At 50.5% G+C, this 13,989-nt stretch overlaps 1 protein-coding gene across 3 annotated transcripts in view; it reads right to left on the reverse strand.

The window, feature by feature from the left end:
• Positions 1-10,460: 10,460 nt before the first annotated feature.
• Positions 10,461-13,989, reverse strand: part of CPNE2 (copine 2) — a 171,274-nt gene continuing 167,745 nt past the window's right edge. For all 3 annotated transcript variants that reach the window (XR_010592520.1, XM_065566950.1, XM_065566948.1), the window contains 2 exons: positions 12,047-12,283; positions 10,461-11,017 (listed from right to left, as the gene is read on the reverse strand). Coding sequence is in view for 2 of the 3 variants with exons in the window: in XM_065566950.1 (XP_065423022.1) it covers positions 10,910-11,017; positions 12,047-12,283 (345 nt within the window). In the remaining variant the exon portion in view is untranslated. The remainder of the gene's footprint in view (positions 11,018-12,046; positions 12,284-13,989) is intronic.

Here is a 13,989-nt window from a genome sequence, read left to right on the forward strand (position 1 = left end):
CTCAGGCGTTGTCTCTGGCTAACGTGCTTCTATTGCATCAACTCAAGCACTTGCATGCCACGAGCTCTAAGTGAACTTCCCTGCAGAGCACGGAGCTTTCGTTGACGTTCCCTGCAGTTACTGGTTCCTAAGTGCACAGCTACTCAGTGACAAGCTGCAGAAGAGGCCTGACCCTCTTTGTAAAGCGTAATGAATTGTGCATGCACTAGTGAGGCTGCAGGTGCAAGTGATCCATCTATTTCTGCACAGCGCTTTAAATCAGCCTTACAGGCGGAGGTATTGGGCCTAACTTCAACTATGCTGGGCTTGCTTTTTGAATGGTGCTGTAAGTTGACAGAATAGTCAGTTCCCTTCATTATGCGAAACACTTGATAGTCTCCGAGGGGGATAATCTTCAGAAGAACCGGTGTAAGTACTTTCCTAGAGGGGAAGGTTCTTTACTCCTGAGGGGAAAGCTGTGTGCTTCAAAGCAGTGTATTCTAAGTGCACTAGGGTGATCAGACAGCAAGTGTGAAAAATCGGGACGGGGGTGGGGGGTAATAGGTGCCCATATAAGACAAAACCCCAAATATCGGGACCGTCCCTATAAAATCGGGACATCTGGTCACCCTAAAGTGCACCCAGTGATTTGCTGGAGGAATGGGGGGAGGGGAGGGAAATAAATCAGAACATGCAGAAAATCAGCTGGCTAATCTGACACTGAGTTGGTAGCTCTTCAGGGTGGAGGCCGAAAGAACTGAAATAGACATGCATTGCCTTGGGGTCAGTGCTTCTGTAGGGGAAGTTTGACAGCATGGTATCAGTCCAGTAACTGAGTTGCTTCATTTATTTTTAAATGCCAGTTTCTCATTACAGAGCATGTGACTAATCTATCAAAAGACTCTGCAATAGTAAAATTTAAAAATAAAATGAACATGGACAAACAAGACTTGAGAGGTGAAGACATCCTTCCAGAGTAGAGGCATGCAGCCAACGGGTATAGAATTTCCTTTGTAAGAACCAGCTGAGATTCTGAGCTGAAAGATTCCAATCTGGAAGCTGAACACCCCAAAGTCGGGGGTGGGGGCAGGGGGCTACTCTGAGTTGTTTCAACCTGTTGTAAAAAATAACCCCTTACAAGATTTAGAGCTATTTGGAAACCTCTTTCTCACCCTTGCAAAGTTTGGAGGGTAAGAGCTGAATGTTTCATTAAGATCCGGCTTTTGCAAAGACCAATGGAACATACAAGGATTATGTTGCTAGACCAAGCCCTGTGCTTCAATAGAGCTGTATTTAAAAATCAGTTCTGATTTGTACCTCAAGTGAGGCCAATCGATTGGGCTAAGTAGCCCATGCTGAGCAGAGTTGAGCAGCACTTTTGCATTAAAATGGCAGCAGTCCAAAGACTCAGCTGAAATGCTGGCAACAAGGCCAGTACTCCAGGCAAGTTGAGCGCTGACCAGGCACTCTAGAAGTAATGGTCGTTCCAGCTTGTTACTGTATTTACTCCTGGGGGCAGCAGGGAGACGCGGGAAGCTTCCACTACAAACAGTTTAGCTAAAGGAAGAAAGAAATCAAGTCGAATAGAGTTTGAGATGAGGATTGCTTGTCAATGGGCCTCATAATAGAATTCAAGTTTTACAATTTCTCTTTAAAGGTTGTTAATCTAGTTCGTCACAGACCAAAGCCATAGTTAATGCTGAAGATATCATTTCACTCATCAACAAGCGAGAACACGGTTCTAATTCGCTAGATGCCCGGTTTTTCCCAACCGGCACAGATCTTTCATCCCTTCCAAGTTTCTAATAGGTAAAAACCACAAGGATAAAGAAACCCCAAACTCTCTTCCCAGCATGAGGCAGATTCAGTTTCGCCACAAGCTTCAAAGGCATGCATGCAAAGTAACTGACGAGTTAATCTGTGAAATTGATTAAATCTTGTCAGACATCACTAGAGCCCTGGATTCAGGTTTTTTTGTTTTTAAAAGCAAAATCAACAGGATGATTCCTAAACCTGGCTGATGGCCGGGGGGGAAGAGAAGTGGGGCCAATGCTCCAAAAAACACGTACCAAGTGAAATCCCACTACACAGTTAAACCCAATATGGGCCTGATCCTGAGGAGTTGTAACACTGCACAGAGCACAAGCTAGCTGGAGCGGGAGGGTTGTGAGCACATATCACAGCTCACCTTAGCGCTGCTCAATACAGGCCAATTCCCCAGCACTGCAGGAGCTCTGAAAATGGCTCTAATTTATGTCAGGCAACACACGTGTGGCCTAGAGACAGTCCAGCTAAACCCCCTTTGGCCACACCCCATTTCCATGCTACGCCGACATGGAGGGGCAGTGGATCTGGGCTACAGGCGGCTCACCCTGACACTGGGAGTGCGGTCTCATCTCTGGTCTGGTTCAGCTGGTCTTAGAGCCAGAGCCTGCTGGGTGCATGGCACACCCCTTAAGTGCTTTGCTGAATCAGGGCCTTTGCTACCCTTATTGTGATGTATAATGTGCCATGCCTTAGCATGTACGTTCCCTGCAGACAAGGCCGGCTCTAGGATTTTTGCCGCCCAAAGCAAAAACAATTTTGGCCGCCCCCACCCCCCCCGGCCCCGCTTCAACTCCGTCCCCTTCCCCAAATCCCCAGCCCTGCCTCCTCCCCACAGGCTCTCAAGCCTAGGAGGGAGGGAGGGGGAGAAGCGGCGTGCACGCCGCGGCCACTCGGAGTCCCCCCACCCCAGGTTTGAGAGCCTGGGAGGGAGGGGGAGACTCCGAGTGGCCGCGGCGCGGGCGCCACTTCTCCCCCTCCCTCCCAGGCTCCCAAGCCTGGGAGGGAGGGGGAGCAGCAGCGTGCGAAACGGCCGCTCGGGATCTTCCCCCCCCCCAGGTTTGAGAGCCTGGGAGGGAGGGGGAGACTCCGAGTGGCCGCGGCGCGTGAAACAGCTGTTTTGCGCGCCGTGGCAGCAGCAGCGGAGGTGAGCTAGGGCGGCCGGGGCACATTTTTAGGGGCGGCATTCTGGCGCCGGCCATGCCGCCCCTAAAAATGTGCCGCCCCAAGCACCAGCTTGTTTTGCTGGTGCCTAGAGCCAGCCCTGCCTGCAGACAGGCTAAAACCATCTCATAATAGGCGCTTCCTAGCTAATCAAAATGTTAAGATTACTATGGGACAGCATTGTAACCTACTGCACCAGTCAGGGAAAAACAAACAAGAACTTAAAAGCTAGGAAATGAGTCATTTAAGGCCCCATCAATCATACCTTGCCCATGTAATAAACACATTCTTATCAAGTATATAAGAATGTGTACATCATATCAAACACACACGCACACCCTTAACTCGGACTCATGGGTTGGTATTGCTTTAACATTTTTTTCCCTTTGTCTTGATTTTTGGTATCTAAGTATTTTCTTTGAAAGGCTGCTGCCAAATGGGAACCATTATTTGTCAATTCAGACACAGGCTAATCTGGCAAAGTACTTATTGCTGTTGCTTTAGTCTAAATGTCATAGTTATTGGAGAAGTGCACAGTTATGGCTGCGGGCTTTGTTTGAGGTTAATCCGTTTGTCAGACTGTATATACATGATTGGGCTTTTTTCCCAGCTCGGTTTTATATAAATCATTTTAAATAAAATGATTGCAGAACAAATAGGAATGTCAGTCAGAGTTACGGTTATTCTAAAGTGTCTGTTACAGGCATATATTGCTATACAAAACTGATTTTTTAGGGGCTTGAAAACGCATGCCCATGGTCATTAGACTCTATTACAATCCCCCTTTATTATTAAGCTGTTCTATTATAGTAGCATCTCAACACACCTGTCAGGATGGGGGTTGCAGTTTAAAGACTGCCTGCACCTCTTTGTTGCTACAGGTTACAGATTACTCCTGTCTGTGTTGTACTGATGTTTGCAACCCCAAGGTCTTTGCAAGAGGAACAGGGGTGGGTGAGTGCAGTGTGGCGACACACATTTGATGGGGGGGTGTGCAGAAGAGATGAGGAATCTGGCTGTGTCCTTTTGAAAGGGACTTGGGTAAACCTTGAGCTGTCAATAATGTTGTCCCGCCTTCTCCTGCTCTGAATCGGACACAGATCTAAGGCCAGAAGCGTTACACTCACACCCATTTCCTATTACTCGTCAGAGAGCAGCCCAGGCACTCCATGTCTTCACTACCATCGGCAGCAAAAGAGTGTCTGGGCATGTGTTCTAAATTAGCCTGCAGCCAGCTCCCACTTCTTTATCCAATCTGAAGTGACCAATGCATCATTCATCTGCCATATTCAATAAGGCAGCATGGTCTGAACCGTGGGATCCTCTAGTCTCCTTATTCTCCCCCTCCAAGATACATCATATGACACCACCACTTCAGGATCCCAGGCGGGGAGGAGGAGAGTGTCTGGGTGGGTGTCACGTGCCTTGTGGACATGCAGGAAGGAGTCATGTGCACAGACTAACTGGAGAAAGGAAATAAAGGGCATCTGTGAGGCATGGCTAGAAAGGGTTAACCAGCCTGCAGGCTGAATGACCCAAAGCCCCCCTTTGAAGTCATGTTAGAAGGTATGCGAATGATCATTAGGGCCATTCATGCTAAATAGACTAGAACTTTGAAATGCAAACCTATATTGTTAGAAATAAGACTAATGGTGGGTATCTTAGATGTTACCTGTAAACAGACAGTTCCAGTCTGTCACTATAACTATTGATTCAAAGATCAAAAGGGAATATTAACATTTGGATGAATCTTGGTTTAAAATAATGTCATTGTCTATATGTCTCTTTGAAGTTTATAATAGGCTGCCTAATGGCTAAATTACCCTCTCTTAATTTGTGTAACTAATTACTGGTGGTGTTTAGAAAGCAAAAGGTTACATCAAAAGCCTATTGTTTAACCAGGACTGTGTGGTCAAGGGGATGCTAGGACACTGTATAGAAGGACCGGGTCCTGTTCCTGTATCTCAGATCCATGTAGGCTTCATCAGGGGAAGTTTGAGTCGCATGCCTGAGGGCCCAGTTATGCTGGGACGTCCTGAATATGAGATTTGGACATTGGACTGGGACCTATGAACTGAATTCTAAAGGAACTCTTTGCAACTACATAACTCACCATCTCTGCTATGAATCTGACCCTCAATGGATTGAACTCAAGTCTGTCTGTATATTGATCTTTTAACCAGACTCTCTCTCTTTTGTCTTTTAGTTTAGTGAATAAGAATTGGCTGTAGCGTGTATTTGGGTAAGATCTGAAACATTCATTAACCTGGGAGGTGATGTGTCCGATCCTTTGGGATCGGTAGAACCTTTTCTTTTATACGATGAAATAAGATTTTCAGAAATCATCATATTTGACGTGGGTACCTGGATGGAGGCCTGAGGCTGGATCACTTTAAGGGAACTGTGTTGTTTGCACTTCGGAGTAACCAGTGAGGTAATAAAGAAGCTGTTTGATGCTGGCTTGGTAAATCTAAGTATTGGAATATCCACCAGCTTTTGGGGGGTTGGCTGCCCCATTCTTTGCAGTTCAACCTAATTGAGTGACCACAGCTGGCTCCCCCTTAGGACACCGGTCACAGCAGCCAAAGCCAGAACACAACTAACCCCGTAGGGGCCCAGTTCAGCCCCAGCACCCCACTGGCTGCAGATAGTGACTTTGGTCCAGTTTTCAGGGGTGCAGTAGGGGCTCCTGGAGCGGGGAGGAGTTCACTTGGGAGGAGCCTGTCTAGTCATCCTTGGAACCTAAAGGAGTTAGTGTGCAGCTCTACTAGGGACATCAGCTTGTAAGAGGCCCTGGGAGGAGTTGCCTGTGCAATCGGTTTCAATGGTTTCAGCACCCAGATGCACCGTTCACAAGTTACAAAGGCAAACTGGCAAACCTGAGAGCTTGACTTGGGATCCCAGAATAAAGCTGGACTCCTTCCTTCTTGTGCATTAGCAGCAGCAATCAAGTCTCTGCAGGCCAAATTAGGTCTTCAGTGACACCTGTGTGATCTCTCCCTCCTCCCTCTCCTTCAGTAGGGTAGGACGGATACAACTGATGGGAACTTAAACACTTCTGCTGAGGCCCAAGAAGGCAGAGTCCAGCTCACGGCCCTGTGGCTGTGTTCTCTGCAGGGCAAAGAGGGGTAAAAAGGCAGCAAACCCCTATTTTATACACAGATCAGCAGCTACAAATGAATAGGCACAAGACGCAGATCTCTTGAATACGACAGCAACCTTTTTACACAGTCACCTGTCAGAGTAGAGCTGAACATTGAGGACTTGTCGAAACACAAAAGAAAACTGCAGAATAACTCAGTATCTCCCTAACCAGCCAACAATGCACAATCCGCTTACTAGTTCAGGGGCCGCAGTGAGGGAGATCTAGCATCGTATTCACTGATGAAGGAAGCTCTCCAGGCCAGATCCCTCAAAGGTAGTTACAGTTCTACTTTCCATTGAAATCATTGAGGAATGGGGCCTTACTCACTATAGGAGAAGTTGCCATGGGAGTAACTGCATGCTCTGCCTTATAAGGTATTTACTGGGAAAGCAGTCAGAGTTTAGATAACGTATAAAATAAGATAGGAACGGCAGCATTGTTTCCATGGCATGGAAAGCGTAAGATAGCGTGACCCAGCACACCAGATCGGTCTTCCAAGGCATCATCTTCAAGGAAAACATGGAGCAGAAATGGTGTTACAGAGGCTCTTTAGATTGTAAGTTCTCTAGGACAGGATATGTCAGTACAAAGCATATCCCCCTGGGACCCTGATCTCAGCTGGGGCCTCTAGGTGCATCTGGTATGAATAAATAAATAAATACATACTACCACCGGCTAGCTCTTCTGCAGTGTTTCAATCAGTAGATCTCAAAGCACTTTACAGAGGCCGTCAGTATCATATCCCCATTTTGCAGGTCTCCTGAGTCCCGTTCCAGTGTTCTAGCCACTAGGCCTTCTGCCCTGCAAAGATCACTTTCAACGGGTATTGCAGATCTGTGTAACCCTTCTATCTGGCCTTTTGGACCCCAGTAAGGGTAAATTGTGATGTCAATCAAGTGTCTTTGGTTACAGAATAAATACAAATCCAGCTCAAGCCCCCCCACCTTAGAGACACTTCCTGATAAGCACAGAAGTCCAAGAAAACAAAATACAGGGAGGGAGTGCAAAAAAGTGAGATAGGCATGGGTGCTTCCCCCTTCAGCCAGGGATGGGCAGAGAGATGTGAAGGTCCCAAGGTTGCAACTTGCTAAACCAATTTAGCCAAACGGTACAGCCTGGTCATTCTCCATAGCATCAGGACATAGTACCCAGATAGGAACACAGGAAAACACACCTAATGTCCCCCATTACCGTCCCATCTGAGCACCTCTCCAGCTACAATGCATTTCTCCTCATGCCCCTGTGAGGCATGGCAGTACTATCTTCCCCATTATACAAATGGGAATTCAGGCACTGAGAGACGAAGTTACTTGCCCAGTCTCACACAAGACGTCTGTGGCAGAGCAAGTCTTCCAAATCCTAGTCTAGCGTCTTACCCACTGGACCATCCTTCCTCTCTACCCAATTGCATACAGCAAGTGCCTGCTCCTTAGCACAAGGAAACTCAGTAGCCACCTCACAGGTGCAGGCAATGAAAGGTTCTTGCCAAGTGACACTGGTGTTGGTATCATCAACCAGGTAACCATCTGCAATTAACTTTGAACGAGACTCACCAGAGCAGAATCCAGGGCTTGGCACCAGGAACCTGGGGACAACCAAACAAAGCGGAGCGTGAAGGGAAGGAGCCAACTGGCCCCCGGCACTCCTTTCTCCCCTGCCACTGACCGCCTTCTTCACTGCCGGGGCGTGGCACTGCACAGACCCGCTCTCCTGTCTCAGCTCTGACTGCTGCTTTGCCCAAAGGAAGCTGCCTCCGCCCCCCCAGTTCCTTTAGGTTCCTGAGGGCGGGGCGAGGCGGCTGACAATAGGGCAAAGAACCTGTCCGTCAGGGATTGCTGGCTGGCCAGCAAAGCCAGGAGAGCGCGTTTGCCACTCACTGGGCTTCCCCGGTTCAAGCTGACGCTACGCTTTGGTCTTAAGAGCACGTCGACGGTCGTTGCAGGCTGTGTGATGATTCACTCCGCTTAAAGACAACCGCCTGGCTCTAGTAAAAATAGACCCTGGCTTGCTCCGGTGCGCTGGGCAGGAAAGGCCAGTCCCCCCAGCGGGACGTCGAGCAAGAGGGTAGACACCAAGAGTGCAATGAGGGGGTAGGCAGACGGTAGCTGTGTGCGCTCAGCCCACAAGCTGTGCCCTTCGGGACTGGTTTATCTGGAGGGTGGCCTGACTCATGGGCAGGGGCGGCTCTAGCTTTTTTGCCGCCCCAAGCACGGCAGGCCGGCTGCCTTCGGCGGCGTGCCTGCGGGAGGTCCCTGGTCCTGCGGCTTCGGCGTACCCTCCGCCGCCGATGCCGCAGGACTGGCAGACCTCCCGCCGGCTGGCTGACTGTCGCCCTCGCAGGGACCAGCAGGGCAGCCCCCGCGGCTTGCCGCCCCAGGCACGCGTTGGAGAGCTGGAGATGTCCTCTAACGGACCCACCTGCTGCTCCACCAGCGTCACCGCGCTGAAGAACTGCTCCTGGGGGAGACCGACACACTTTTGGCCCCAGACGCGAAAAAGCTGCCAAATAAGCCAGGGCGACACTTCGTGTTGCAACATCAGTAGCGCTATTGCCTCTGAGAGACCTTTCGGCCTAGCTCAACTATAGTAATTGGTTTAATATCAGATGCTTCCCCGCGGAGCGGCCTGGATATGGCGGAAGGGCGCAGGGCCCCTCCAGTTACTCTGACGACAGACTCCGAGGTTACTGCACGGAATCAAGGTTTTACGGCACAACGAGACCCAGAGCCACATGAGACGTCCTGTAGAAATATCAGCGTGCTGCTGTGCGAGGAGACGCGCAGTGACTCACTGGTTTCCAAGGTCAGACTTCTAGCAGTTGAGCCAGATGGATCTATCTGTGTCGCTGCCATACCCATGGCAGGGAGATTGGGGCATTACGCACCAGCAGGATGTGTCCGTAAAGGCCACCTTGCACGGCCGTTCTGGGTTTCAGCCGCTGTTACTTCCGGTGAGGAATTCTGGACAACTCCATGAGAAACAGGGGTGGGCTGTTCTGCTGTAGTCAGTCGGGGCCACCTGCACAGCCGACGGGTTTTGCACTGCGCTCTGAAAGCGGTCGGACACATCCTCGGGCCTGGCAGGAAGGGATTCCACAGCCACGCGGGCCCTGCTCAAAACATCCGGCCCTCAGGGACAAAAGAGATGAAGGGAAAAACAATACAAGGCCAATGGCTGCACCCTTAGAAGGCAAGAGCGGAGGTCACTTTTGTTTAGAGTACTTATACTTCTCTTTCTTACTGTATTTCAATGTCTACATGCTAGAGCAAATACATAGAGGTAGGACGGCCATGTGGTTAAGGCACTGGATTGAGACTCAGAAGATCTAGGGGCAACTTCCTGGCTCTTCCACAGACTCCCTGGCTGACCATGGGGAAAATCACTTCACCATGACGTGCCTCAGTTTCCCCTCTTTACAACGCTGTCTTACCTCGCAGGGGTGTTGTGAGGGTTGATACATGAAATGTGTGCACGATGCTCCGACACTATCACTATTATTATTCTAATCAGGGACCCCGTTGTGCTTGGTGCTGTCCAAACAAAAGATGGGGCCCCCTTAAGCATCAATCTAGGTCAGACAGAAGACCCAGCCACGAAGTTAATCACGTGATTAAAATTAAGCGTCTGCTCAAGTTCACCCGTATTCAGCAAAACACCTCCACACTTGGGCTTCATTTTAATCACATGCTTCAGAGCCACTGAAGTCAAAGGGACTTAAGCGCTTGCTTTTGTGCTTTGCTGAATCAGGGCCCCAGTCAACCATTTAAGATACAGGCAAGGGTGAGACCCAACCAGGGAACGTTCTTGCCCAAGGAGCATAGACGCCGACTCTGTGGGTGCTCTGGGGCTGGAGCACGCATGGAAAAAAATTGGTGGGTGCTGCTCCCCGCTCCGCTCCCCCTGCTCCAGCTCGCCTCCACCTCCTCCGCGAGCGTGCCGCCGCATCTTGCTTCTCCCCCCTCCCTCCCAGCGCTTGCGTCACGAAACAGCTGATTCACAGGGCAGGGAGGGAGCGGGGGGAATACGCGGCGAGCTGGGGGAAGAGGCGGGCTGGGGCGGGGATTTGCGGAAGGGATCCAAAAGGGGCAGGGAGGGGGCGGAGTTAGGGCGGGGACTTTGGGGATGGGGTTGGAATGGGGGCAGGGCAAGGGTGGGGTTGGGGCGGGGAAAGGGGTGGGGCCAGGGGTGGGGGCACCCACCGGCGCCAGAGAAAGTTGGCACCTATGCCAAGGAGGAGTAAGATGTTCGCACGATTACCCCAGCAGAGCAAGGAAGCCAGCATTAAATGCTGAACAGGGCGCTACGAGGCCTTTCTGCATTGGACCCAAACAACAGACCCAGGCCTGGCTTTTAAATATCTGAGTTTCTTTATTAACCTGAGTATAACAAATATAACATGTACACAGTATAAAAATGACCATAGAGCATGAGAGGGTTATGGGTACAGCACAGATACGTGATCTATACACAGGAATGGGCGGTAATATATTAAGCATTTCGTTGTTTGGAAAAAAGCAAGTTCTGATCTGTAAAAATTTTCAACCCATTCCACTGAAATTATACAAAGTACCTTCAATACTTAAAAGTGACTGGAGGGAGGCAGGAGAGGTCTCCGTTCTGCCCATGACTGTTACCCTGGCCCGGGAACGTACAACGCCAATGCAGCGGTTTCTCCGGGTTGGCGAGTTTTTAATAAAATAAACTAATTAAATTAAAAGAGTACAAAGGTTTAAAAGCATGTGAAACATGCACCCTCCGGAAACCGGCAACATGCAGACAACACCGAGGCTCCCGGCGCTACGCTGGCTCCGAGCTGAGGGGAGGCAGATTTTGATGCTTGAAATACTGAACGACTTGCTGGGGGAGTTCTGCCAACACCGCTTTGGCCAAAGTTTCTTTAGGTGCCTGTATAAAAAAAGAACAAACAGGCCCAATGATTTCTTGTGCCCAGCAGCTGCCCCAGCGGGTCCCTGGGCTGGTATTAAGGCCCATGTACAATTACCAGGGTGGGTGTAGGCCCACCTACGGTTACCAGGTTTTCATGCAAGCCCAGGTGCTGGTAGAGAAGGTAACTGTTGCCACGGTGGCTTTAGATCACGCCCACTCACCACTACAATGGAGGCCAGCGGGGCTGATACGTTAGAGAATGTGCCTTGGTATCCTGCCTCTCTTTCTCCCGGCATCCCAAAGCACTTAGAGAGTTGAGTCAGACGGTCACCCTGCAGTGACTGCGTGGGCAGTATACACTCGCTAATAGCTCTCACACAGCCTCGGACAGCAGCAGCTGCTCTGAAGGGAGAAGGGATGGTGGCCGGGACACTGGGACTATCCTCACAGCGCTATTGTACGGGATTGCTTGCTGGACAGCAGGAACTTCACGTTAGCCCCCATGGAGTCTGAAATGCCTCCATGCAGAGGAGGCAGAATTGCCTAGTGGTTATGACCCAGGTCTGGGAGTCAGGGATTCCGGGTTATAACCCCAGCTCTGCCACCAACCTGCTTTGTGAGCTTGGGCAGCGTCACTTACGCTCTCTTTGCTCCGGCCTGCAAAACAGATGCAAGTGGCAAGCCTTGCTGCCCAGACTCACGCTTATCTGCGCTTTGATTTTGCTGGCAGTCTGGAAAATGCTGGTAACGTCCCCAACGTCTCATCGGCAGCGATGCACCACGTGAGAACTGCGTAGGACTCCCAGTCTAGCAAGAGGCCTCTGACTCTGAGCTGGGCGTGCTACCAGCTGCACCACACAGCCTAAGTACCTAGAATGCTCTACAGCACTAAACGTATGAGCCTCTCCCCTCCTCTTTAACTAGGGAAATAAACAGAGCACGCCAGCTCTGGGGCAGGTTCCCCCTGGGATGGGTCTCTGTGGCTGACTTACACCCTACTGGAAACGGACCAGGTCTGGCAGGCACAGCAAAGCCTCCTGCACTTACGCTGCGGAACTCGCGGAAGGGAACAAACTGCACAATGTCCCGCATGGCTTCCTCGCCGGTGTACGACCGGAGCACGCGGTTATCCCCATCCAGGAACTCCATGGCTGCAAAGTCCGCGTTGCCCACCCCCACGATGATGATGGACATGGGCAGCTTGGAGGCCTGCACCACGGCGTGTCTCGTCTCGTCCATGTCGCTGATGACGCCGTCCGTGATGATCAGGAGGATGAAGTATTGCTGGGGAGACAGAGCCGAGAGTGAAATCAGACGCGGCGCTACAGGTAGGTTATGGGCTCCAGGCTTCTCCCAGCCCCGTGCACTCCCCCGCAAAGACTTGCTCGATGGGGAGAGGAAAGGGTGAACACGAACATAGCCCCAGCCCACGTGACTGGGCGATTGCAGTGCTGAGAGATTGCAGATGTCTTTCCCTTATGATACGGGCATGTCAAGAGCCTAAGTGATTTAGGAGCATAAGCACCACTGACTCTCAATGAGATTCACTTTCAATGGGACTTGCGCTGCTATATTACTTTGAAAACCCCACCTGTAGGTGCCTGAACATAAAATTTGCAACCTAACTTTAGGCTCCTATTTCAGAAAATTTGGGCCAGTGTCTCCTCACGATCCAGCTATACCCATCCTCCATCAACCCACTGCTCCGAAGCCCTGTAGGCCCCTTACTCACCTCCTCAGACCTCTCTCCCCCTCATTCGCCAGGAGACTCGGTCTCCTCCGAGTTGCTTTACACTCCTGCAACCACCCTTCCATGAGGAAGCACCTCAAGCCAACATCTCTCCTGGTCACTGGTCGCCCACCCAGCCACCTCCCTTACGGTTTCCTCACTGACTCTCTGGACATTTGCTCCCACCCTACCCACATCTCCACTAAAAATGGCTGACTCACCCAGAGGAAAGCCCTGAGACTGAAGCCACCCCTGGGTTAGCACCCTCTACCGCACCCATCTCCCGGCTTCTAAGAACTATCTAGTTCCCAGGTGTCACCCGCCTAGAAGCTGGTCTGTTTTCAAAGCGTTCCAAATGCACCTTTGCACAACTGGTCCCGAGTCTCCTATGAAACTTAGTACAATTCTCGTGATCTTTATTCACTCTCACCCTCTTCCCTTCCTCTTGTATTGCTCGTTGCCTGTGTTTGTTCCATTAAGACAAACAGGTCAGAGCTGTGGCCGTTTAATCTTTGTTAAGTGGACATTTGATAAATATTCGATACCTGTAGCAGAACCATTAGTGGAGCCACTGGGTGAAACCAATTCTTGTGAGCCCCTGGGATCTGCAGTGTTCAATTGCTTTGGGGAGGCAGTGTGGCATAGTGGATACTGCACTAGACTGAGACTCTGCCACTGGCCTGCTGGGGGCCTCAGTCTCTGTGCCTCAGTTTTCCCCTCTGTAAAATGGGGACAGTGATCCTGGCCTCCTGTATAAAGCACTTTGAGCTGCACTGATGAGAAGAGCTAGAGATTGTTATTAACAAAATTTGCCCCATTTCAGTGCGAGTTTTGCCTCCATCACAGGGAGTTCAAGAGTCAACTTTGCTCAAGGGGTGAGAGAAGCAACATGAGTCAAAACCCAGACAAACCCAACCTGGTAATTTACACGCTGCTCTTCTCCATAGCCCATTACCGATCCACTGGGCTAGACAGTCCACATCTCCCCAGCTTGCTATGCCATTGACTGGACTACGCAACTTCCATCCATTCTATTCACCGAGGGCAAAATCGCCGTGAGCAGAAAGCCAGCAAATGACCCGAGTATCACTCCAGCTCTCAATAAAGGGTTTACAATGGCCTGAGCGGTATGTCTACACTGCAATTAAACAGCCCATGTCGGCCGACTCTGGCTTATGGGGCTGTAAAATTGCAATGTAGATGTGCACCAAGCTTTGGGATCCCACCAGGAGTCCACGGGCTGTGTGCCGACCCTCTGCCC

Source organism: Chrysemys picta, chromosome 14 (assembly GCF_011386835.1).
Source record: "Chrysemys picta bellii isolate R12L10 chromosome 14, ASM1138683v2, whole genome shotgun sequence".
Classification (NCBI taxonomy): domain Eukaryota; kingdom Metazoa; phylum Chordata; order Testudines; family Emydidae; genus Chrysemys; species Chrysemys picta.